Raw genomic sequence first — 26,374 nt, forward strand, 5'->3', positions numbered from 1 at the left:
CTTCTGCAGTGGGCACATTAAGCTACTGTTTTCTGTGGCTCCTTTCCCTTAACCACATCCATAATGGATTTGAGCACAACATCCAATAACGCTGATGTCGGGAGGCATTGCAAAGGGTCAGTGCCTTCAACTAACGGTAGCTGAGGGGCCCACTTTGTGCCAGGTACCGTGCTAGACTCTGGGATGTGAGGATGAAAATGAGTCATGTCCCTGCCCTTAGGGAGCTCAAAGCTAGTGCAGGAGCCACAAAAGAAAACTGATCAGGAGAATATAACCTAAGGGCTGGAAGAGAAGGAAGAAAATACAGCCAGAAACTAACTGTGCCTGAGGCCATCTGAGAAGCTGCTGGCAGGAGAGGTCATCTTGGAACTACTGGAAGTTGAAACAAAGGTGGGAGGATGAGGAAGAGGGGAACCTGTTCACGTAGAGGGAACCGCAAGAGCAAACGGATGGAAATAAGGACAGACTTTGGAGCTTCAAAAGCAAGTAGTGGTGAAAGCGCAAAAAATTACAATTAACCAGCCCCAAATTACATAAAGATCCAGCATTTAAAGTCCTGACTGACCAATCTAACTTGTACAATTCTTTTAGAAGAAGCAATTTTTTTAAATATATATATATATATTTTTTGAACAGATGAGGAAAATTGAGGCTCTGAGAAGTTTAAATGACCTGTTCAATTCCTAAAACTGATATTGGTAGGATTGGCTCATTTTCCAAATGACCACAGAACTTGCTCCCAGCTAATACGCTATGGGTTTCCAGGGTTTCTTCCATTAGTCTGGACAGCTTCTTATGCCGAAGGCAAGGTACCATTAAATACTTGGCCTCTATTCTTGCTGCTCCTTCCTCCAAAATTCACTTTTACCTCCTAAGGTGCTGCCTGTCTTTCCAGGCCCTGCTTCAGAGCCCCCGCCTTCTCCACAAAGGCTCCCCAAACCTTTCCTGCTCTAGGCCCTCCCTGCATCTCCTCCTCTGTCCTCCCAATCTCACTAGGCTGAAGCACAAACAGTGTACTAGGCTACAAGCTCCATGAGGGCAGAGAGCTGCCTGCTTTGTGGTCCAGAAGATGCCCAGGGCTAGTACATTTTCCTGCCCAGGCTAGGTGCTTGGTCATTTATTTGGTGGGTGAATCAAAGTATCCAGAATAGCACACCAGCAGTTTGCTCCTTTGGCTCCAAGACACGAGACCCCTCTGCATCAACAAGAGGGACAGTGTGGTCAATGACTTGAGTTTTTATGCAAAAATCAAGAGCAGAATGTGCATGTATAACCCCCGACCAGAGTCCCTGTGAGCGTAAATACAATAAAGCCACCAGATCTAACATAATATGTGAAAGGAGGTGGATGCCTTGGAATCCAATGCAGGCTGGGTTGACTAATCATCAAGTTCTCAAACAAGGAGGAAGGGGCAGGAGAAAGGGCCTCAGTTTAGGCTAGAAGTAAAAGGAATTGTAGATGGCACTCTGCCACTACTGGCAGCATGACAGTGACTACACCACTTTACTCCTCCTGGTCTCAGTTTCTTCATCCACAAAATCAAAGAGTTGGTCTCAAGGATTCTCAAGGAGGGAGATGTTCATCAGACTTTTTGTTTCTAAAATATATTGATTCCAGGTCCCCATCATCCCTAGGCCTCCTAAAGACATCTTCCGGGATGGGATCCAAGAAGCTTTATTTTTAACAAGTTCCGCAAGTGATTCAGAAGTACATCTCTGATGCTGCACATGCACACTCATGGGCTTTCCAAGGTCCTACTGGAGATCTAATGTTCAGTGAGTCAATAAAGCCATTCGGAGGTAACCACCATCTACATAAATGGAACCGGACTGGGGAGCTAGACACAGAGTTCCACAAAACCGGCAGTCACTCATCTCATCCACAACTGGTGCTCCATGTGTGTTAAAAACATTAAAAGCAAAAAGAAGATCAAACTTAATTTTCCAAATACATTTTTAATCAGTTATCTCCAAATATATGCAAGGAACCAAGGAAATAAAATACTCGCTTGAAGTATTAGAGCTCAAAATTCAAAAAACAGCCATCCTCACATTGTAGAAAAAGGAGGGGACCTTATCATTAATTTGTTTATAATACTTGAGGAAAATTCTTATAAAGCAAAGAATTTGTTCCTTATAGGAATTCTAAGAGTGGACGCTCTAGAAGAAAAGGAGGCACTAAGATTTCAGGGGCTGGCACAGAGTGCGCTCAGCAACTGACTGGAAGCGAGCCTGAGTATGATGAAGACAGTGGTGCCATTAAAAGAAATCAGGGCCACAGAAGAAAGATGGGGCATAAGGTGGGGTTGAGGTTTAACAGGGCATCCAGATGAGAACTGTGGGCAGACAGCGAGGATGACAACCAAATTCAGCCAGAGAGGTAGTCAGGAAAGCCAGGGAAAGGAAAGTCTGCCATGCCAAGGGCACTGTTAGGAGCACTGGTCTTGGAGTCCTGAGTCTTTGAAGCTGTGAAGCCTTGGGCAGGTAAGTTCACCTCTCTGATGCTCACAGGTTTCACCTCCATAAACACTGATAATGAGAGTGCTCGCCATAAAGAGCTGTTTGGGGATTAAAGGGATGATGTATGCACAGTATTAGCACAGCGCTGCAAACACCCATAGGACTCACATAAGTGGTTACCACTGCTATTTATGACTGTTGCTCTTATTGCTGAAAAATAAGAGGAGGATAAAATGTTCAACCATGAGGGATGGAAAAGGAAGGAGCCAGCCAAGAAGAAAAAAGGGACAGAGAGGCACAAGCCACAGAAGGCCTCTTTGCCAAAAACCACAGGAGATAAATTGTGGCAGGTGGGTCTTCAGCGTAGAAAGGTTAAAGAAAGATAAGGACTGAGAAACAGTCACTGGATTTGGTGATCAGACAATCGCAGGTGACTTCTTTTTATTGGTTGACTTTTTAAAACAAAATTTTTTTGCAGTGAGGTCCAGTTGAGCTATAATTCTATATCTGAAATAACTTGAGGCTGGAGTAACTTGAATGAGAGCCTGGAAATACTCTGCACAAATACCAGAGAACAACCATGCTTTAAATAATAGCTATGATTAGAAGGAAGGTTCTGGCTGCTATAGGAATGAGGTTCTTGGAAAAGCTGCTGGCCTTCCTTCCCCCCATTTAAAACTAGCTCTTGCCAAATGCAACAATGCCACCCCAGGGTCTAACTACTCTTTTCTACACAAAGACAATATAGACCATTCCTGACTATTCTGGAATTAACCATCTTGATTCTCCCTTCTGCTTCTGTCTGCCTTCGGGCTATTTCATGTCTCATTTCCTCTTCTAGACAATAGGAGTAGGAGGAGAAAGGAGAAGATAATCAAATGAGTACATTATGGAATATATTTATACCCTTAAAAGTTGGATAAAAATGGAAGAAAGCACAAAAGAGCAAAACTCTGATTTACAGAACTTTGTGCAATTTGTAACTGTCAAATACATACAGCAATTTAAAGTAGGAAAGGTTCTGCTTCAAAGAAGAAAGGCATCTGAGAAGTTCTGGTCTTTGCTTATGTGACGAACAAGTCACCATTTGACAATATGAGTTTTTACGAAGCAAAAAAGAAGTTCTTTGGGATCTGTAAATATTAATCTTAAAATTTCATCCCATATACTTAGCAGTTTCCCCCTTATACATGAAGGAAGAGGAAACTATAATAAATTCTGAAATAACAGATTCCTAACTAATGAGATTTCACTCTTCTAGAACTGACAGGAAAACAGTATTTCTGTGTAAGGGGTGACACGTGGCTCACACGGGATTTGGTATTCATGAATCCACCCGGCCCTGGAAAAGCCAAGGAAATGGTAACATTCTTATCTTAGAAAAATCACAGTTCTTAAGCTGATGCTATGAGGTCTTAAACAAACCCCGCCACACAAGAAATCGGGTGCTCTTACCCCAAGGTGCTAATAAATCCATTTGTCGATCCCTCCGCGTACAGAGAACAAATGTCCCCAATATGTAGGAAACTAGACATCTTGTCAGACATGTCTTTCTTGAAAATCCTAGACAAAGTAAAATATGCAAAGTTATTAGAAGGAAAGAAATGCTCAGAGGGGGAAAAAGTCACTGAGAGTTGGCTTAGCTCAATTTTCCAAAGCACTCTACTTAAAAGTCAAATTTAAACAAGAGTGTGACAGGCAGGCAATTAAATGAGCCAAGTAAGGACATATGCAACAACATTTTTTTCCATATATTATTTAATTACAGGATATTCCAACCACAATATCGCGTGTTTCTAACAAAACCATGCCTGAATCCCATTCTGCAAGTTGAGGACCCTCGATAATAAATAGTAAATATGAAGACAGCAGGGAAGTCGGCCAAGAACTTTGCAGTGATTAAGGAGTTGGAAAGTCTGACTTAGGAAACATTAACATATTCAATCTGCCTCAGGGAACGTTAAGTCAGAAGGAAACACCTGGTGTAAAACTGGGGTCTGGCGGTGCCCGCTAAGGTACCAAAGCAACAAAGTGAAATTAATACAAGGAAACTTCGAAACAAATACCACAACGCTCGAGTGGGCTTTCAAGAATTCAGCAACTGTACGCACTTTACCCAAATGCTATTTCAATGTCTTTCCTTCTCATCTTTCACCAAGAAACACTTGCAGAGGGAGAAAGGATCTTAGCTCCTGCTTAAACCCTTCCTGACGCAGGCAAGAATAGGTAGCTCAGGTCAGTTAAGAACCCTAGTCAGGAATACACACAGCTAGTTAGGGGCAGTCCTAGAAAATGCTCTTTAGTTCCAAGAAATCTCTACACTGCCCAGAAATCATTACACACGCAGGCACACATATCAACAAAAATAGTGAAACAACTCATAGAAACAGCTTTCCCCAGGGCCATAAATATTGAGGAGTGGGAGCCAATTATAAAAAGCTAAACTGACTTTTAAAGAACAAGCTCAGTTATGTGGGAAGACAGTGTGCTGGTGTGGACTGCAGCTAACACCCCATCGTCTCCTCAGGCACCTGGTGTGCAGAGGCTCAGAGTAACCCAGATCTTTCCAAGACCTCTCTTCCAAACCCAGACCCCCTTAAACATCTTTTCCCATCTCTTTTCTCAACTTTCCCTGCCAGAAATCGTTCACCTCGTAAAACCACAAGAGTTGTAATAGCTTGTAAAAGTATTCTCTCTCGAAATTGCTTTTTGGGTGCCAAGTTTTCTTTTCAGAAGAATTATGTGACTACGATCAGCAGAAAACCTCAGGAAGCATTTCTCCTAGCTTAGAAGGAGTGCCAGGTGCTGAAAACGAACTGTGAAAGGACCTCAGTTCACTGCTGGTGAGAAACAGCAGGGAAAAACTCATTTATCCCCCCAAACAACCCAGTTGTTGCAAGAGAGATAAAGAGCATTTCATTGAACATGAACTGATTTATAGAGAGAGACAGCAACCGAGGAAACAAACTCTCAAACAAAAGTGACAGCATCTCTAGACCTTGAGGAAAGACACACAAATAACGTGCAGAGGGACAATTAGCCAAGTACCGCTCTCTGGAATCAAGTCTGTCATCAGGCCATTTCTTCCTAACTGGATGTTTTATACCTAAAGGCAAGCCGATGTTTTAAATGACATCCAAAAAAGCTGCACAAATGAAAAACATTAAGGGGGATTAATACTTCCCTTATATGCTCTATTTAAAAGCCTTATCAAGGGTCAGGAAGTCAGCGTACTTCTGGGACTGATTATTGGAAAACAAGTTTTGTTTGAATTTTGAGTCAGACCAAATTTGTGTCTACACACTCTGGCCTCCCAGGACTCTGGGGAGTTGCCGAACAGAGGAGAGCAGCAGGTTTATGCTCGGGCAAGAGCACCTTGTCCAACGTGACTAACTCGCTCCTTTCGAGTTTGCCCTTCCGAATGAGCATTTGGCCCCAACGGAGACGAGGCCAGGAAATAGCAGTGTGACCTGTTTTCAGAACTTTCCTCATCAACTGGTTACCTTACTGAAAGGTTCCAGGCCCTTAATGGAAAGAAGCAGACACAGTTCAGTGTTCTGGAATGACAAAGCATGAGGTACTCAAAGTTGCCTGCAGTTGATAACTGCAACAGATGTCTGGACACCCTGTTCCTACAGCACGGTTCTGCCTTATTACCATTTCTAATAATAATGGCTAACATTTACCAAGCATCAACATGCCCACCATTGTGCTGAGGGCTTTACAAATGTTCTCTTACTGAATCCTCACGACCACAGCACGAGGCAGGCACTACCATTATTTCCATTTTATTGTTGGGGAAACCAAGGTACACAAAGGTTAAGATGCCCATGTCACATATAATGAGCACGAAGGCCAGGGTTATAACCCAGGTAACTTGACTCCTAAGCAGAGCTTCTCATCAATGATGATCGCTGGAACACGGGCTCAAACGTCAACCGTTCTTATTCTCTGGATGGTAAGATTACGGAGAACTGATTTTCTTCTTTATGCACAATTTTATTTCCTAATTTTTCTCCTGTGGCCACACAACATTTTGATAAGTCAGAAAAAGATATCAGTATCTTCTTCCTAACCAACATGCTTAAGTAGACAATTGAATGAGTAAATTTTAGTCATATTTTACATTTCCCTCCGAAAACACAGACCAGTACATCCACCAGTTAATAATCCTTAACTAGGCAATCTGCCAGGGGTCCTAATTAAAAAAAAAAGAAAACAAACAAAAAGTGGGGGGAGGGTGAGGAGAAACAGATTTTTCCCCAGGGGTCTCAAGCAATAAGTCCCCTTACAAAGGATGAGGCAGAAGCCTTTCTGGTCTGGCTAGAAACCTCTGGCGGTCTCCCCTCACTACCATTAGTGAAGAGAAGAAGTGCAGGTGGGAGGAGGAGAGGCCCTGGTGCAATCATCAGTGTGTCCTGGGAGGAAAAACAAAGGCAGGGAAAGTCAACAGAAGAGGCCTCTAGGGCCTGGAGGGGAGGAGGTGGAAAGTCTGCCTGTGAGCGATGAGCCTGGGAGCAATCTTCTGGAAGACTTCCTGTTGTCCAGATGCAGAGTGGGAAAGATTGCCTCTTTATCTGATCCTGGACCATTTGTGCCTGCAAACTTCTCACAGCTGTACCCAGAGTTCCTGTGTCACTCACACAATGGCTGGGGATCACCTAAGAACAAAACAGAGCCAGAACCTTCTGCCATCTGCATGACCCTGGGACATCACATGCTACATGGACATTCAGGGCCCCTTGCTAACAACCTGAGTTGGTCACTTGACATATGAGAACAGGCTCTGACAGTCTGCTCCAGAACCAGTAATAATAGCTTGCTCTCTGTGTGCAAGCTATTATTACTAGCCCACCACTGCCACCCAGCCCACTTAAACCTCTCGCTTTCGTTTCATCTGTAAAATGGGGATAATTCTTACTTCAAGGGGTTGTTGTGAGGAATAGATGAAACAGTGCATGAAAAGTGCCCAGTACAGTGACTGGCAGACTTTCGCTGCCCAATGCTGGCTACTTTTTTATTATTTTTTAATGAGATGAAATGGAATTCTGAATGATTCTAGGGCTTCAAAATTTAAACTCAGTAAAGGAAAGGATCCCCTTTACAAACATTCAGTTGGGTATCGGAAGAAATGAGCTGCTGTGCCACCCATGACAACATATTCTGCTTTAGGGAAAATTATTATCCTCCCTAATTCACCAGTTGAGAAAAAGCTGAACTCTATGGAATTATGCTCAGCTCCCAACCACAGAGCCTTCTGGCCTTTCCAAATATACAGAATCAGAATAACGGTTGGCAGGAACCCTGTAAAGCATCTAATTCTATCTCCTGTCCAATAACGCAATCCCCCACCACGTCTACTCTGGATGGTCTTGCCTTCTGCTTCAACACCTGGCAATGGGACCTCTTCCAGCTTCAAAGAGCCCAGTTAGAAAACACTCCTTCCCCCTCCCCTACCCCCACACAGGGACAACCACCTTCCAGAACTTTTGCTACTGACCTCTCCTCCGATGCAAAAAGACCTCGAAATACCGAATACTCTCTATCTGATTTCCCCTGAAGACATTGCTTCTGTCTGCAAAGTATCACCATCCTCCCCTGACACAGGCTGACACTGCCCAGCCTCTAGAGCACTCCTCACCCCAGGGCAGGCAGGAGCTGAGGCCCCACAGCCAGTACGCCAGGGTTCAAACCCCAGCTCTGCCACCCTGTCACTGTAGGACTGCAGGCCAGTTCCATAACTTCCCTAAACCTCACTTTCCCCATCTGTAAAATGGGGATAAGAGCAGCTCCCCCAGCAGGCTGTCATGAGGTTCAGTAAGATGGCGTTTATAAAGCACTCGGCAAGGTAGCTGGCAGGAAGTAAGCGAGCAATGAATGAAAGCTAGCATTAGACCACCACCACTCTGACGGGTTGATGCATCTTGTAAAATAGGATTCTTCCAGGGTGGCTTGACCAGGGCAGAGAAAGGAGGATCTTCGATTCTATCCATAAGAAAGGTGGGAATAAAAACACACAAATTCAAAAATCTCCTTGGAGAACAGAAACCAGAGGTGCTGGTCCTCCCAATCAGTGGTCTCAGAATCGGTGTTGCTCTTTGCCTTTTCTAAACCTCCCTGGTCATCTCATCTACTCTGCTGGCTCCAGTGCCTTCTATATGATGAGAATCCCCAAAGCTGTATCTCATGGCCAACAGCTACTGGGATTCAGCTCCCAGATGCCCACAGTATCTCAATGTGTGAAAAGAACTCACCTGTCTGCCCAATCTGCTTCTCCTCCTCCACACCCACTTCATCAACCACCACAAAGCCTGGTGGCACCTCCAGTCTTCCTTTTGTTCTTATCCCTGCCACAGGGCCTTTACCCATACTGTTCCTTCAGGTCTAGAACACACTCATCCCAATCCCACTCCTTGCTCTGGTTAAAGCCGAGATCTGTTTTGCATACCACTGTATTTCCATCACCAGTGCCTAGCATATGGTAGGTGCTCAGTAAATACTTAGCAAATACATGAATGAAAAGTCTAATTGAACATCAAATCTCCCTGATTGTAAGCTTTAATATATCTCTCAAATGCTCCAATTTTTTTTTTTCCTTTTTTGCTGAGGAAGATTAGCTCTAAGCTAACATCTATTGTCAATCTTCCTTTTTTTTTTTGCTTGAGGAAGATTAGCCATGAGCTAACATCTGTGCCAATCTTCCTCCACTTTATACGTGGGTTGCTGCCACAGCATGGCTGACGTATGGTGTATGTTTGAGCCCAGGATCCAAACTTGCAAACCTAGGCTGCTGAAGCACAGTGCATGAACTTAACCACTACACCACGGGGCCAGCCCCTCCTCCAATTCTTTTTAACTCCTCTGCCCCCACTCAAATCTCAGCCAGTATCATTTCTGACTGAGCTCCAGAAAGCCCTCCTATTAATCTCTGAATCCATCTTTCCCCCTCAGTCTATTCTACACACACAGCCAGTGTGATCTTTCAGAAACATAAATCAAACCATCTCATTCCTCTGCTTAAAACCTTCCAAAATCTCTTTGGGGCTCTTCATAATCTGGTCCCTGCCTACCTCTCCATCCTCATCTCTCTGTACTCTCCCCCCTGCCTTCTACACTCAAGGCATAATGAACTTGTTCTGGAACCCCCAACATGCGTGTGCCTCTCTGTCCCCCAGGCCTTTGCACATGCTGTCCCTGCAGCCTGATGTTCCTCCCCTCCCACATCACCACTTGTGGCTAATTCCCAGTCACCTTTGCAATCCCAGTTTGACGTCATTGCCTCTGGGAAGTCCTCTCTGACTCAACTCTGGGTTATATGTCCCCAACACATTTCTCTATATAGCACCCCAATCACCCTACCTGGGCCCATGAGCACTGTCCTAAAATTGCTTATTCATTTGTTTGCTTATTTGCTTGTCTTCACCACTAGACTGTGAGCCCATGAGGGTGAGGACGGCAGAATTCTTCTTCCCTGGCACGTTGCAGTCCCTAGTACAGGGCCTGGGACATGCAAGCAGTCAAATTTGGGTTCAATGTACTTTAGTGTCACATTATCTGCTGCCTAGAAGAACTTATACCGTTTTCAGGTGACTGTTTTCCTAAAACTAATTAATGCCAAGTTTATACTGTTGGATCAGGAATAGAGAGTAAGGGCCTATTAGCCCTTTTCAAATTTGGGAACCAGAAACAAAATTTCTAAATTCTATTCCTGGAAAGAAGTACCCCTCCCTGACTGACCACCTCCTCTGTACATCCAAAAAGGCTAGAACCACAGACTCAGAACCACCTGGGTTCAAATACCAGCTTCATCAATTACCAACTGTGTGTTCTTAAGCAATTTACATAACTTCTCTGAACTTCAGCTCCCTCATCTTTGGGGGGAAAAAGGTGGGGGGGATGAGCAGGGGCAACACTTCCTCTCTCTCAGGGTCACTGTGAGGGGCAAATCCAATAATCCACACAAAGTGCTTGGCACAATAACCGGCCCTTCCCTAGGGCTCATTTTCTGTATTTTCAAATGAGACTGAAATGAAAACATTCACTTTTCTTCCTTCAAAGTCTTCACTTACTTCTGTCCATAACTTGCGATTCTTCAACTGGCTATACGCTTCTTACTTGGTCAGCGCTGCTAGAAACACATCCACATAAACAAAGGTCCCAGGAATGTTTAAATCCTCTGTCAGCCTAGGCAGTGGCTGATACTCCCACAGGTCACCTAAGGTATTGTTGCTTTTCAACCCCTAGATTCACAACCCCGAAGACAGCCAGACAGAACTCCACACCCCCTTCTTCCAACAGCAAACCAGGCCCCTGCTGGGTGGGGGTAGGGGGAACCTCTCCCAAGGAATGATAATTCACCATTTAGAACCTCTTCCACTCTGGTGTTAAGACAGGCTAAGGCGCAGCCTCACTGGAAAAGAAGCGTGTTCATTTCATTTTAAATAGCTCAGGATTGGTTTTAGATTTTTCTTTTTAATTTTTTGCTAAAAGCTTTGCGGCAGAAAACTCACTTATTGTAATTTTTCCCATCTATTTCTCCTGCACACACTTAACTAATTGCATTATATTCATTTTTCTAAAAAAAAAAAATCTCAACTTTCGCCTACACACAATTCAGAACTTAAAAGTTATCAACTCCCAAAATGAGACTAAATTAGAACACTTCCATTAACCAAGAAGTTACCTAAGGTATCACTTAATCTTCAAGGGTGGACAGAAGAAATCAGAAGCCTTACTTTACACCCATTCATGGACCCCAAAACCACGACCCAGAGATTTTTTTACTGTCACGTAGAAGAAAGCATCCTGTATTTAATTAAGATGAAGCCACTTGGACTTTGGGGCTGAACATCCTGATTTTCAGTAATGGGGTGGGGGAGCCCCACTGACACTGCCCTTAAATCAGGCCCTTCCAACCAAGCTCTGATGTCAGGCACTAAGGACACCTGCCCCCCGGGGCACCATTCATTTCCTGACGTCCAAGCTCCCCACGTGTTTTACCACTCAATTACCTTAACTTTGACAATCTTACATACATCACCCAAGATACATGCAAAATATTCCCCGGAGGCCTGGATTTGTAATCATTTACCTTTCTTAAACAGTTAAATTGGCTAGCATAGCATATCTCATCTATTTTTAACAGCTTCCATCTTGATGCCTTTAACACCAGTTGTGACAGAGCCTGATAGCAAAAAAGCTTCAAGACAAGCTAATTTCTATGACAGGACACAACTTCATCTGAGGCCAAAAGCTACAGGAAGAACCAAGTAGGTTGCAGAGTAATAGTACGAAGGAAGTTGCATTTGAAGCTACTATGTCCAGACGGGGAGAGGAACCCACGCCTTATCATTTTTTAATGACCCTTCCCACTGCAGAACTTCTGGACTGCATGGTATAATCTTGCTCATCTGAAAAAGATGAACATAAGACAAGTACCCTAGCTTCCAAGTTCTCCGTGTTGCTTTGCAATTCAGGAAGAGCTTCAGCTGGAAAGGAATTTTGTTTTGCAAAAACAACTTAAATGCATCTCCATGCATGTATTTCTGAACAGAAAGATCTGAAACAATACCCAGACTTAGGGGCATTCAATTGCATCCTGCCACTTAAGCCTTCAACTTCTCCCTCTCTCCAATGTTCCATGCCACCACCAAACCTTCCACACTACTACCTATCCCATAAGCCAGTGGTTCTTAATGGTGCCCCAGAGACTCCTGGGGGCTCCTAAGACCCTTTCAATGGATTGTCAAAGTCAAAACTATTTTTCATAATAACATCAAGGTGCCATTTGCCTTTTCATTCAGTCTCTCACACGTGTAAGGTAGAGTTTTCCAGAGGCTGTAATCCAATGCCAGCAACTCTTCCTTTTTCTGTGCATACTCTTGTTTTCCCTCTAAAAGTCCTCACGGTTTGCCTGGCTTTGCAGGCCACTGGGGGCTGCTTGACCTAAAAGTGAAGTGGTGCATTTTTGTGTAGGTGGTGGCTGTAGGTCCCCCCAGGCCTTGTTAGCATTTCTGAGGGACGAGCTGCCCATGACTTCTTGGATCTCCATGTCACAAGTGACTGAAGGCAGAAGCAGATACATGATATGTGACTCCAGCTATCTTCTACTAAGTCAGATCTTAAAGTAATTTGCAAAAATGTAAAACAATGTCACTCTTCTCACTGCATTTTTTGTTTTGGAAAATATAGTTATTGTTCACAAAAAATATGATACTGTGTTAATGTCTAAATGGTTTTTTTTTTATGTTTTCTTGGTGTTAATTTCTAATATGATAAATACAGACTGCTATAACTCATATCAACAGAAGTTCTTTGGGGGTCCTCAATAATTTTCAAGCATGTGAAGAGCTCCTGAGACCCAAACATTTGAAAAGTGCTGCTATCAGTTTTCTTTGGTTTAAGATTTGCTTTGGCACTGGCTGGCTGTGTGCTTTGGATTCACATTGCATAAATATCAAAAACTGGATAGAATAGGATTAAGATGCAAAACGCACAACCGAGCAGCCAGGGCATTAGGGAGGACTCCTTGATTTGAAATCTAAATCCTCCTTTTCACTCAACACATTTATTGAGTACCTACTATGTGCTACCCCTAATCCAGTGCGGGGGATGTAGGTCAAAAGAAGACATCTAGTCAAGGTCCCTGCTCTCATGGTATGCATATTCTAGTGAAGGCAGATAGACAGTAAACAAACAAAAAGATAAAACAAGTGAGACAAGTCAGATACTGATACATACTACACAGAGAACTAAAACTGACTGGGTGAAAACTTCATTTTGGCTGGTCAGAAAGAATAAGTTAAGACATTTAAGCTAAAGACCTGAAAGTCAAGAAAGAGGCAGTCATGCAAAAAATTTAGGCGGAAGAGCATTTTAGGCAGAGCAAACAGCTAATACAAAGGCTCTATGGCAGAAAAGAGCTTGGCAAGTTCCAGAAACAGAAAGCCAGGCAACGTCTACAGAATTAATGGAGAAAGGAAGAAAGTATGGGGTAAGGTCAAGAGAGAAGCCAGGGCCAGTGGGACTTCACAAGTGTAAAAAGTGTAGCTTTCACTCTAAGTGTGAGGGGAAGTTCGGAACCTTGACCAAGTTACTGACTCTTTCTGGGCCTCAATTTCCTCATCTGCAGAATGGGCAGCAAGAGGGCTTACCTCAGAAAGTGGTGTTGAGGATTAAACGAGAAAAAGGAAATAATGGGCTTACTCAGCACATATGAGCACAACACAGGAAACATTCCTGCTTGCCGTTACGCCACCTTCTAGTCTGCTCTGTTTCCTACTGGCGTAGACTCCTCTTAGTAAACGTTTTAGGGCTTATGATCAGTTGAGGATGAGTCCCATCAACCAGCAAGTCCAAATGATGAGTGAATGCAGACAAGGGACACATCATGAGAGGCATTTATCTGAACACGTCAATGCCAACCAACTCCAGCAGAACATTCTCCCCACTATTCCTAGTAAAACCCAAAGCACCACTAGGTGAAGAGTGGATGACTACATCGCATCTACACCGCGCCCACTGGGTCTACCCTTCAGTCACCAAGTTTTGCCTCTTGGCTCCAGAGTACAATGCGCTTGGAAAGTCATTCTTCTGCTGGACAATGCAGCCAATGGAAAGCCATCAGCCTCGCCTGTTCTTTCTTGGCATAGCCACATCACCTCCACCCCCTAAGAAACAAAGGGCCTTTGCCAAAGTCTTTTAGCACTGGTTTTATTGCTGCTTGCTTTAAAAATGATTGTTTAAAAAGGAGAAAATCAAAAAGCTTCCTTTTAAGTTAGGCTGCAAAGAGCAAGACTTCTGTACCAAGGCTTAAAAGTGCCTGGAGATCCAAGAAGTCATGGGCAGCTCGTCCCTCAGAAATGCGAACAAGGCCTGGGGAGACCTACAGCCACCACCTACATAAAAATGCACCACTTCACTTTTAGCTAAAGCAGCCCCCAGTGGCCTGCAAAGCCAGGCAAACCGTGAGGCCTTTTAGAGGGAAAACAAGAGAATGCACAGAAAAAGGAAGAGTTGCTGGCATTTGATCAATCTCCTGGCTGGAGGCCAAGGACACTCCTTCCTGAGGAGCACAAGCCTCCTTAAGATGCCCTCACCCAGGTACATATATGGTAATACGACTGTAAATAGGGGGAGAGAGAACCACCGAGAGTCAAGAACAGGATTGACTCTTCCAAGAGAAGGAAAAAGGTTCTCTTTACAACTGTCTCTGCTTCTGTTACTGCGGACTCTCACGGTTAACTGTGGAACTTCCTTTGAGCAAAGACTCTTGATGATATCATCTATATTGTGAAATGAGGATGAGCAGCTCCACATTTTTGAGTTGGACACTTGGCAGCTGCCCCCCACCATACATATTTACATGCAGTCCCTCCTTGCCTTCTTGTCCCATTAGCGGCTAATCAGATTGTCCTCAGAAATGCAGCGTGTCCCCATCAAGAGAGAATTTATTCTACCGCAAAAAAAACACTGCTCTCAGAGCATAGAAAATAGTATTCTGCTTTCGTTTTCAGCCAGTCCCAAAGGAAGTCACCAGCTCAGAAGTTTCAAGGTTAGGCATGGCCCTCTGTGAGAATCTCAGAAACAGCAGTTGTAAATCTGAAGTCTGGAGCGATTCTCCAGTTGCAATGTTGCTCGGTAGACATCTTACACACACACAAAGATAAACTTACTTACCTTTTCACAAACACGTCCACTAAAAAGCCAATTCTCGAAACAGATACACTATCTACACAGTTATTTTTTTCAGAAAAGATGTCAATACTGACATGCGCTCCCGTGTCCTATTCCTCAAGGCCAGTGTAAGAGAAGCCAACCAAAAGCTCAAAGCTGGCAGTCAGAAAACTGTACAGTTGGTGGGTAGAGATCACTTAGCCAAAATTCCTCATTTTATAGGTGGAAAAAACCCCTCTCAGTAATTTCTTGGAGGTCACACAGCCGATTAGTGTCTCAAGCTAGTAGACCACAGGCCTCCAGAAACCAAGGCGAGTGCTCAGGGGCATGGGAGAGGGTGTTCATTTTGTTAAAAAGTTAAAGTCAGTCCCAGCCTGCGAAGACACCCCTTTGCCCACAGCCTGAACCACAAAAAAAAAAAAAAAAAAACACCAGCCTAGCAAGGTAGGTTAATATTCTCAGAGAGAGAAAAATCTCACTAAGTCTAGAAAAACTACTCTAGGACAGGGGTTCTCAACCTCAGGGCTATTGACATTTGGGGCAGAAAATTGTTGCGGGGGATCATCCTGTGCACTGTAGGATGATTAGCAGCATCCCTGGCCTCTAGCCGCTAGAAGTCAGCAGCACCCTCTCCCCCTCAGTTGTGACAATAAAAACATCTCCAGACATCGCCAAATGTCCCCAGAGGACAAAATCACCCCACTGGTTGAGAACTACTGTTCTAGGACATAGGTTTGGTTTTGTTTTACCTTTAAGACCATTTGAAAGCATTTATTATTCTACAACTTGGCAGCAATGACCCAAAGCAGGTATTTTTATACCTATTCTACGGAAGAGGAAACAGACACACAGATGTTACATGTTTTGCCTGTACCAAAAAGGCAGTCAACACAGTCAGCGGGAGTCCCCATCCTGCAGTCCAACAGGGCAATACCACCGCGACCGGCTTTGTTTCACTACCTGATTTCTCACCTCCACTCCCTTTTAGTAACACTCAACAACTTCCCAAGCCTAATGCACTCCAGAGAGCTGTTCTGAGCAACATCTCAAAGGTGTCCAAAAAAACTACTTAACGCGTTTCTCACAGGCCTCACTTCACTCCCCAAAGCAAAAGGGGCTTTTCAAAGCAGTACTCCAGTGCAAGAAATAGTTAATCAGGAGAGAGGGACAAAAAAGCAGATCTTCTAAGAAACAGCCTATAGCCTTCAAAGCGAGAGAAAACTTGCAGAAAAATAACTTTGAGAAATACTTTGTGAGCACTTACTATGTGTCAGGTACTCTTGTAGGTCAAAAATCAAAAAGGCCCATGAGGAAAAGAGATGCAAAGTGCCAGGGGGGTTTCAAATGACACAGATTTTCAAGTACCAGGAAAGGCTTCCCAGAAGAGGAAACATTTGGCCTGGGAACAGAAGGATCTGGCAAGGTGGATGGGGGTGGGGGGAAGGGGGAGGCAACAAGGACATGTGCCAAGGCACAGAGGCAGGACAAGATTGATCTCTCTCTCTCTCTCTCTCTCTCTCTCTCACACACACACACACACACACCCCTCCACACACCAAGGCAAATCAATGAATGTCCCGAAGTCTGGGTGTTGTATCAGCTTTTTCTGTTCAGAAACATGTGCATGGGGATGCTTTTAAGCTGTTTTTACAAAACAAAATCACTTCCCAGATAGAGCTCCTCCTGAAATGCAAATGAACTTGAAGGAATTTGGAGGCTAGTGATATTTTTCTCGTGTGCATCTTTTTCTTATGAGCAAATTTATGCGAACTTTATACCAGAAGATCTGCTGATTTGATGGGTCATAAAACATGAGTTCCTCAAAGTATCTGACAACAGCAGATTAAAATGAGGCTTTGTTTATATCTGTGACTTCACAATCCTAAGTAGGTTTTACATGTAGTTTAAAGTCTCTTTCTACCTCTATTGGAACAGCCAATAAAAAAAAAAATCCCCAAATGTAAGCTCCCATTTTTGTAAGAGAGAACCCTACCAGACCTATGTACTCTCGCCATAGGTTGGTGATTTAGCCTACCTTTCTATTTAACTAAAAATAGGAAGGCTGCTAGGGGGAAGTACGAAGGTCAGTTTCAAGAGGTGAGAGACAGTCACGAAAAAAACAAAGTAACCATAAAAATAAGACAAGTACTGAAAAAGCCCTAGAGGCAAGCACCCTCCCCTAGAGATCTTCTCCTATTTTCACATGTGTATGAATCCCCAGGGGATCTTGCTAAAATGCAGGTTCTGATTCAGTGGGTCTGAGGTGGGGCCTGAGAGTCTGCATTTCTAACAAGCTCCCATTTGAAGCCAAGGATGCTGCTCTGGTGACCACAGAGTTGCAAAGATGTAGCACAATGTTTCTCAAACTTTTCACTGCAACCTACAGAAAGAAATACACTGAATTTACAACCCATCCTTCACTCTGTGTGAGTGCATGAGAAAGAAAGAAAGAATAAGAGAGAACCAGAAAGTTTGTTGCAATATACACCATTCTTTTTAGGTATCCATGCAATCAATATACTTTGATGTTTTCTATGCTAGTCTACGTCATTAAAAAGCCATTGATCAAGGCCCATTAAATTGATTTCACAACCTCTTAACCAGTTACCACATAGTTTGAAACACAAAGATATAGAACGAAAGAAACATTTCTGTTTCTCTGGGGAGTACTGCTGTATCTTAGCCCCAGGATACTAAGGCTAAAATTTAAATTAATAAAAAGTTGAGTATGTTCAGAATTCTTTTGAAAAAGGCAAGGATGTGTCCACTGCATTTTGGAAAACTTCCATTAAAAATATTCAGGTTTTAAGTTTTCTTCATTTTAATTTGTTTTCTGATCTGTATGATGAGAATGACAAGAGCACCTATCTGGTGCTGAGCAGAGGTCTAAATATCATTTTCCTCTCAAAAGAACTCAGGCTTCTTGGAGAAAAGGCTTATTCCAGGTCTTGGACAAGAAACACAGAAGATGAGCCCGGAACATCTTGTCATAAAGAAAGCAAGAAAGTGATCAAAGACTAGTAGGGTGTGTCTTTTGAACCAACTTGAATAGCCTCTCTCGCTGAGCAAAGATGGACAATTTGAACATCAATAAGGATAACTACACAAAGTGAAATGTATAAAATATGTTTAAATCCATAAATTCATAATGATACTTACATAAATACCCATTAGTCCTCTTGGTACAGGATTTTCAACAGTGGCACTGCTGATATTTGGAATGTATAATTCTGTGTTGTGGAGGGCTATGCAATGTATCATAGGCTGTTTAGCAGCAACTCTGGCCTCTAACCATTGCATGCCAGTAGCACCCTCTCCCAAGTTGTAATGATCAAAAATGCCTCCAGATGTTGTCCAATGTCCCCCCGTTGAGAATGACTGCCATGGAACATGCTAGGGAATCAACTTGTTATTTTTGAAAACTGGTAAAATACAGAGAGAGATTCAAGTACTGATCTTGTCTGTCTTATATAAACTATACCCCCAGAGAGCCAAAACCTAAGTGAAGGAAATTTCTTTCTTTAAAATATTCCAGCTAATAGATGAGGAAGGAAAAACAGAATCAGGAATTTTGCAACTCCAAATGAACTAGTCGATTGAGGCAATGAGCATCAGTGGTTGCTAATATCACAAGAAGACATAGCCAGACATATCATACACTCGCCTGAGTGAAGTTCACAAAACAGCCTTGACCAAAGAAAAAAGAACCTGACTCTGATTGGCCAGATTCTGAGCCTCTACTTTTGACTACCAAATTATGGTAAATACTGGGGACAGAGAAACATGCTCAACTACACCACACTGATGCAGCCAGCGAAATCCAAACTGTGGGAAAATATATCACCTAGTTTCTTCAATAACAACCAAAAAATGCATGGAAAAAAAGAGGTACAGAGAAAACATACAGATTAAAAGACACATCAACTATCTGTAATTTTTTCTGGATCTTAATTCAAACAAACTGTTAAATATGCTTATATATACACTGCTGTATGTATTTTTAAGTGAGAACATAGACTCAATAACAAAATTTGTTTTGTCTTTTCTTGAGATGGATAATAGTATCATAATTATTATTATTATTTTTAAAAGAATCCTAATACTAGAAATAGATGCTAAAATACAGATGAACTGGTATGTCTGGGATTTGCTTCAAAGTCACCCAAGACAAGAGGGGAGAGTGTATGAAAATACAGATGAAACAAGATGGGCCATGAACTGATAACCATGGAGGGTAGGTGATGATTAAAGAGGGGCTCATTATAGTAAGATCTCTACGTTACGTGTACACAAATTTTCTATATAGTGCAAACAAACAGAAAGGAGCACTTGGTCCTCCCTACCTCATTGGACTAGCTTACTCTGAAGAACAAATGAGAAATGATCTGTTGAAAGGAATGATTACTAGGCTCTACCCCTATAATAAGATAACTAACATCTGAGCAACACTTTACCTTCCATCTAGTTTTCTTAAAAAAACAGTATAAACTGAATGAGAAAACCTGGACTCGACAATGGTGATGAAACCTGAATGAAGTACTTTACTCTAGTGATTCCATATATATCATCAGTCAAATGAAATCTCATCAAAGGCAGAGCCATCTTTGGGAACATGAAGATACAGATGTCTATTAATAAGAAAAGACTTTCAAGATATAGAGTGCAAAAGGCAAAGTACCAAACAGGAAGTACTGGCCAAGTCCCTTTTCAAGAAATTTAAATATATACATAATTTTATTTTCATACATATATATATATATATATATATTTTTTTTTTTTTTTTTGAGGAAGATTAGCCCTAAGCTCACATCCTCTACCAATCGTCTTCTTTTTCACTAAGGAAGACTGGCCCTGAGCTAACACCTGTGTCCATCTTCCTCTACTTTATATGTGGGATGCCTGCCATAGCATGGCTTGACAAGTGGTGTGTAGGTCTGCACCTGGGATCCGAACTGGTGAACCCTGGGCTGCCAAAGCGGAATGTGCGAACTTAACCGCTGTGCCACCAGGCCGGCCCCTGCATAATTTTTATATATATACACATAGGAAGTCTGGAACCCTAATCTTGGATGGTGGGATTGGGGATGACTGGTTTTGTTGCTTATCCTTATTTCCTAATGTTTTACTATAACTGAATATGCATAGCTTACACAGTAAGTAACAAAATGTATGTTTTTATAAGTTTGTACACATGAAGGGGTCCACTTATTGGGGAGAATCACTTATGTGGAACTTCATATTCCCCAAGGATGACGCTAGACAGCAGAGCGTGAGTCCTGGTGGAACTGCACAGACTACAGGGTGCAGCAAGGCGGAGAAGGTTTGTGTTAAAGATAAATCCCCAGAAATATCATTAAGCTCTTAGAATTTGTTGTTCAAACCAACTGAAGGTTCACCTATTTATCAAAGAAGAGTCCTTTCTTACTGAAGCAAATTACAATCCCAGGTAAGTCAAGTGATTAACCAGACAGTCTAGAAATCTGGGTTTTGCCCCCCATCAAGTTCCAATCTCGTATGTGATTTTACCAGCATCTTCAGAAGGACGATATTGAGAACTACGCTGAGAATTCTGTGAGAGTTAAGAAATCCCCAGGGAAATACTCATTCCTTACCTGCAACAACCTGGGCCCTAACGATTTGACCTTGATGCCCTCTTGCACCTGAATGCTCAGCACTCTCCCTCAACCAGAGCCACCCAGGCCTCATTGCCCTTCCCAAAACAGGTTGCACCTGCTCCCATCTCAGGGCCTTTGCACTTGCTGTTCTGGCCCTTCACAACATCCTTTCCTCCAGATAGCTACATGGCTAACCCGCTCGCTTCCTTCAGATCTCTGCTCAAATGCACCAGATTAAAGAGCCCTTCCCCGATTCCCAATCCCCACCAGAGTACTCCTTTACCCTGTTCTCTTGTTGTCATTTTCTTTTTTTTTCTATTGTGGTAAAATACACATACATAACATAGAATTTACCATTTTAACCATTTTTAAGTGTACAATTCAGAGGCATTAAGTACATTCACAATGAAGTGCAAAACGAAAGTCTGTACCCATTAAACAAATTCCCCATTCTCTCACCCCCAACCCCTGGCAACCACCATTCTACTTTCTGTCTCTGAATTTGACTGCTCTAGGGACCCCATATAAGTGGCATCATATACTACTTATCCTTTTGTGTCTGGCTTATTTCTCTTAGCATAATGTTTTCAAGCTTCATCCATGTTGCAGCATGTATCAGAAATTCCTTCCTTTTTAAGGCTGAATAATATTCCACCGTATGGATATACCACCTTTGTTTATCCATTCATCTGTTGATGGACATTGGGGTAGTTTCCACCTTTTGGCTACTGTGAATAATGCTGCTATGAAAATGAGAGTTACAATTATTTGTTCAAGTCCCTGCTTTCAATTCTTTGGGGTATATACCCAGCAGTGGAATTGATGGATCATCTGGTAATTGTATGCTTCATTTTTGAGGATCCACCATAGGGTCTTCCACGGTGGCTGCACCATTTTACATTCCCATCACCAGTGCACAAGGGTTCCAATTTCTCCAGATCCTCACCAACACTTGTTATTTTCTGTTCCCCCTTACTCTGCTTTATTTTTCACCATAGCACTTACGACCTGTCATACTTGCTTATTTAGACTGGCTGCCTTCCCCCACCAAGGATTTAAGCCTCTTGGGAGCAGGACTTTCATCAATGTACCCCCAGCACCGAGAACACACCCTGGTGCACAGCAAGTGCTCAAGAAATTTGTTGAATGAAGGAATAAACACTCAAATCCTAACAAGTTTAACAATTATTAGACTTCCTGAATGATTTATCACATCAAATGCCTTAAGCTATGTCCACTTTAGGGAGGAACCTGGACATAGTTCAATATGAGACTAGCTCAATAGGTGATGGTTTCAGTGCTTTTTCTTAACTCATCCTCATTAGCAATAACCTCAGAACCACAGACACCATGAGAATTTGTAGGAATCAGAAATTAAGTCATTCCTGGCACTAACTTCAAGCCTTGACTGATTTCACCAAAAGAGACATGCAAAAACTTATAACAGTAAAAGTGAACTAAAAACTTGCATGCACTTCCAGTGAATATAGAGCCCGCAAATGCAATGCATTTTATTTTAAAAGATCAAGCCAACAGCAAACAAGATGGGACACTGGCCTCGTGTAGACTCCTTAATTAGACGTATCCAAGGACAGCTTGACCTAGAAACCTAACTCCAGCCCTACTTTTGTTTTTTTTCTGTTGTTCATATTTGGTGTTTGTTGTCTCATTTGGATTTGTTTTGTAAGAACTGCTTCTAAAGAAATCAGAGTTTCCATGAGATCATTATAAAGGAGCTAAAAATCCATGGGATTTTTTTCTCTGGAAGTCAGCTGCTTGTACACCATTGGATTCGAAGTTTTCTTTATCTCTAATATATTAGTCTTCCTCAATTGAAACCATTTTTAGGAAAAAGGCAACAGATGTGTCTTGTTGAATTCATCTATTCCTTCTCCTCTAAGCAACCGTTCCATTTCTCGTTCCTAAAGAAAAGATGCCAATTCCCTCCAAATAAATGGCAACCACTTTGTTGAAACGGATAGTACCACCGTCAACCCCAAACAACTTTCATGGGTCTCAAAGCGGAGGCCAGAAGTAATTCATTTACAGCATGAAGAACTTTCCCTGCTGAGCAAAGGGAAATCTTGATAGGCTCTTCTGTTTTGATTCGAATTATTCGAAGAGCAGATTGTACTTTCAACACACACACACACACGAAAGAAAGAAATGAAAAAGAAAAGTGTTCTGCACAAGCAGCCGCAAAGCAAACTGAAGGGTATAGGAAAAGATCACAGTCCACACTCACTGCAATTTAAACTTTCGAATGATTCAGATGGAGAAATGCCTGATTCTTTTAACCTGCTCAGGTGCCTTGATGTAGACAATCAAGATGGATTTCAGGTATGAAATGAACCTAATGCTGAACTCAGACAATGTTCTTCGCGGTTTGGTTTGGTTTCTTTTACTCTCCTCTTTCAGGCTTTCAGCACACAGCTTTCCAAAACAAACTGAGTACAACACCTAACACCTCCTCAAATATCCACGCTCTTTCATCCCTACGTCAGAGCTACATCATTTCCTTCTTACATCAAGATAAGTATTGTTCATTCATCACTGGGGGGACACAAGCAAGAGTTATTTCATCAACAGCAATAAGTTTACCATTTTTCCTAGCTTCTCCCTCACTGCCCCCCCTCAACATAGGTGCACCTATGGGACAAAAGACAAGACAGCCCCCCGGGGTGATACCTTGCTTCCACAGTGTGCTAGCTACAGGGCAAGTGATTTCACTCTCTGCACCTCAGCTTCTTCATCTGTACCTGACTCACAGGGTTTCTGTGACATACGGCTCTAGACTTGACATACAACTACTTAATGTGTCAGTATTGTTATTTTTAGCAACAAGTTGGAGATGAGTCTGTGGACCAGTTTCTCCTTGTCTGCAGCTTACTCAAAGGAGGGGTCGTGAACCCAATCATTGGCCTTTTGAGCGCCCATGTGGCCATGCAAGTCAAGAGAATTCCAAGAAGGAACCAGAGCTCACACATCCAAATGCTTCCCACTCCACCAGCGCTCCTGAGGATCTTATCAACAGGAAACAAAAGCACTATACTACTATAACGAAGTGTCTGACTTTCATTTCTTAAGTAGAAAAGCCCAAAGATTGTAGTCCAGGGAACAGCTAAATATTTAGAATGTTGAAGTTACCAAAACCCAGTCCCCCTCCCCTTGAGCCTGTTGTTTACCCCGTTCCTGACCACTTCAGAAGAAAAAACTTTTGATGACCAATTCTACAGCAATGGGGATGTACGTGCACCCGTTAAAACCTCCCTTTCTTGCAGTGAAGTCTGACCATTTTGGGGAAAAAAAATAGGAGCTGCTTGTGTTCACAGATAAATGCTGCCCTCTGCTCATATCCCATGATAGGTACCTCAACAACAGGAACTCATCAGATTCCTTGACATCCAAGTGGCTTCAAGTCAAGGGCTGGATGTTACTAACTTTTGCTTCAAGAACTAACTTCCCTTTTTAAAGTTCTAATTCTTTCAATTTGCCAGCAACCACTTTCATTTCTTGCAATCCAACCTACTCTGATTAAACACCCATTCACAGTAAGAAAAAAGAAAGTGACTATTTTTGAGAGAGAGGCAGTTAATTTTTGCTTACATATCTTGGCAGATGAAATGCACTGCATCCTTCAGAATTTAAATCATCAACACGCTGCCTGGCAAGTTCAATTCTCAGGCCACCAATGGGCATCCCTTTTATTTAAAGGCCTTTTTCCCCTCCTCTCATAAACCTTCAGGCTGCTTCGATTCTGAACCACAGCCAAAAGCGCGAGGTGGGACTGCCCCCTGGATCTCATCTGCTGCCGAGAGCCCTCACCAAAGGCAGTGACAAATTTTGGAGACTGAGCCGCGGAGTTTCCTTTTCTTTCCTCCTCCCCATCTCGATGGCTCTTTAGAAAGAACTTAAAATAGACTTAGGACAAAAACTCCTTACTGACTACAGCACTCAGGCTTCCACACTCACCTGACCCAGGTCAGGCACTCCACTGCCAATACCCGCCAAGCCAGGGGTGCGAATCTTGCTCCTCTGTTATCAGCTCCTGAGTATTTAGAAAGAAAGAAGACTGAGTATGAGACCACGAAGTTTCCCTAACAGAAATGCTCCAAATTCCACGCTTCCAACTTCCTCAGCCTCCTTCCTCGAGAAGTCTCCCCCCGTATTTGACAAGCAGGTTGGTGGGATCACTTGGGCAAAGATTACAGGTAACTTCGCTTACTTATTTCCAGTATGTAACTGACAAGTGAAACGAGGCACACACAAACTTCGAACATGCCGGAGAGCTGGAACTAAGGGAAGTCTTTGGCAGATCCCAAAGCACTTGTTTCCCGGAGCGGAGGCCAAGTATCCGAAGCCCGCATCCTCCTTGGGCGTGAGCTTCGTCCACACTTCATCCCTCACCGCTCCCCGGGTTTTCTTCCGTTTTTTAAAACCCTCCCCACTGGGGCCCCTACACAGGCATTATTCTCCCAACCAGGCAGCTCAAGGGAAGGCTACACTTTAAGAAAGATTGTTTCCTTGAATGGACTCACATATGACACCCCCACCCCCAAAAAAACTATTTCCTGCAGTTGCTACAACAGTTTCCAACTTGAGGGAATGCCAATCCAGTCTCGAATGGGTAGCCCTCAAAGCCAGTCACTGGAGTCGAACATTTTTTTTTTTTTACCTCAAATTAACCCCTTAAAAATGCCCGCAGTAAAAGAACCCCCAAATGCATGCAAGTGCATGCAAATCCACCAAGAACTCCCGGAGAGCGGGGCGAAAACTTCTGCGCCCAGGGGGACAGCACCAACTCCCCACGCCCTCTTCCCGGCCCCAGCCGCTACCTTGGTGCCCGGGGAGCCACGCCGGTTTGGGGGAGCAGGGCGAGGAGAGGGGTTAGCAGCCGCTGGGTAATCCCATGTTCGCGAAGAGGGAGCTCGCTCCGTTAGGATGGAAGCGGAACACCCACACCTCCTCTCGGCGTGCTCTTTCTCTCCACCCTCTGCCTCCTCCTCCTCCACCACCACCACCTCCTCCTCTCCTCCCACCCCAGCAAGCCAGAGGAAACACTTCAGCAGCACATCCACATGGTTACTGCACTTTGAAGCGGCTCCCGGCGGCTTATATAGGCCGGGAAGCTCCCTGGGCAATGTAGTCCGAGTCCGAGGTCGTGGCGGCGCCTGGGGCTGCGGGGAAGGACTACAAATCCCAGAATCCCCTGGGCTCCCGGGCTGGGCTCTAAATAGACCGCGCGCCGGGACGAGGGCGGGGCGTCTTGCGGGGAGTCCGGGCTTTCAAATCCATCTCTTCACAGAGAGCGGGCTGATTTGGAGCCCGTGACCCAAAGCCACCCGTGGGGGGCGCCCCCAACCCTTGGGGACTCTCCTCCGGCTGCCCCATTTGCCTTGAATCCAGGTATCGCTGGGAGCAGGGGGCAGGGAGGAGCTCGGATTTCTGCTTTGGGAAGTTTTTACAAGCTGTACCCACCCTCCCCCCGCGTTGAGTCCCCGAGCCAAGAATTTCAGAAATCCAGGGCACAAAAACGCCTGTGTTTGCGGTCAAGGATTAAAGGCGCGAGGTTGTCTTTGTTTAATCTGCTCCGCCTTGCTCTGGTTTGAACAGAAAACTAAGTCT

The 26,374-nt window shown here is 43.5% G+C and overlaps 1 protein-coding gene across 3 annotated transcripts in view; it reads right to left on the reverse strand.

The window, feature by feature from the left end:
- Positions 1 to 25,749, reverse strand: part of ITPR1 (inositol 1,4,5-trisphosphate receptor type 1) — a 317,422-nt gene extending 291,673 nt beyond the window's left edge. For 2 of the 3 annotated variants that reach the window (XM_046673473.1, XM_046673467.1), the window contains exons 1-3: positions 25,585 to 25,749; positions 24,722 to 24,797; positions 3,915 to 4,022 (exon numbers count right to left, since the gene is read on the reverse strand). In XM_046673473.1, the coding sequence (XP_046529429.1) occupies positions 3,915 to 4,006 (92 nt within the window). In that variant the 5' untranslated portion in view covers positions 4,007 to 4,022; positions 24,722 to 24,797; positions 25,585 to 25,749. The remainder of the gene's footprint in view (positions 1 to 3,914; positions 4,023 to 24,721; positions 24,798 to 25,584) is intronic. The other variant, XM_046673482.1, reaches the window with a different exon arrangement.
- Positions 25,750 to 26,374: the final 625 nt, after the last annotated feature.

The sequence above is a fragment of the Equus quagga genome, chromosome 1 (assembly GCF_021613505.1).
Source record: "Equus quagga isolate Etosha38 chromosome 1, UCLA_HA_Equagga_1.0, whole genome shotgun sequence".
In the NCBI taxonomy this organism is placed as follows: domain Eukaryota; kingdom Metazoa; phylum Chordata; class Mammalia; order Perissodactyla; family Equidae; genus Equus; species Equus quagga.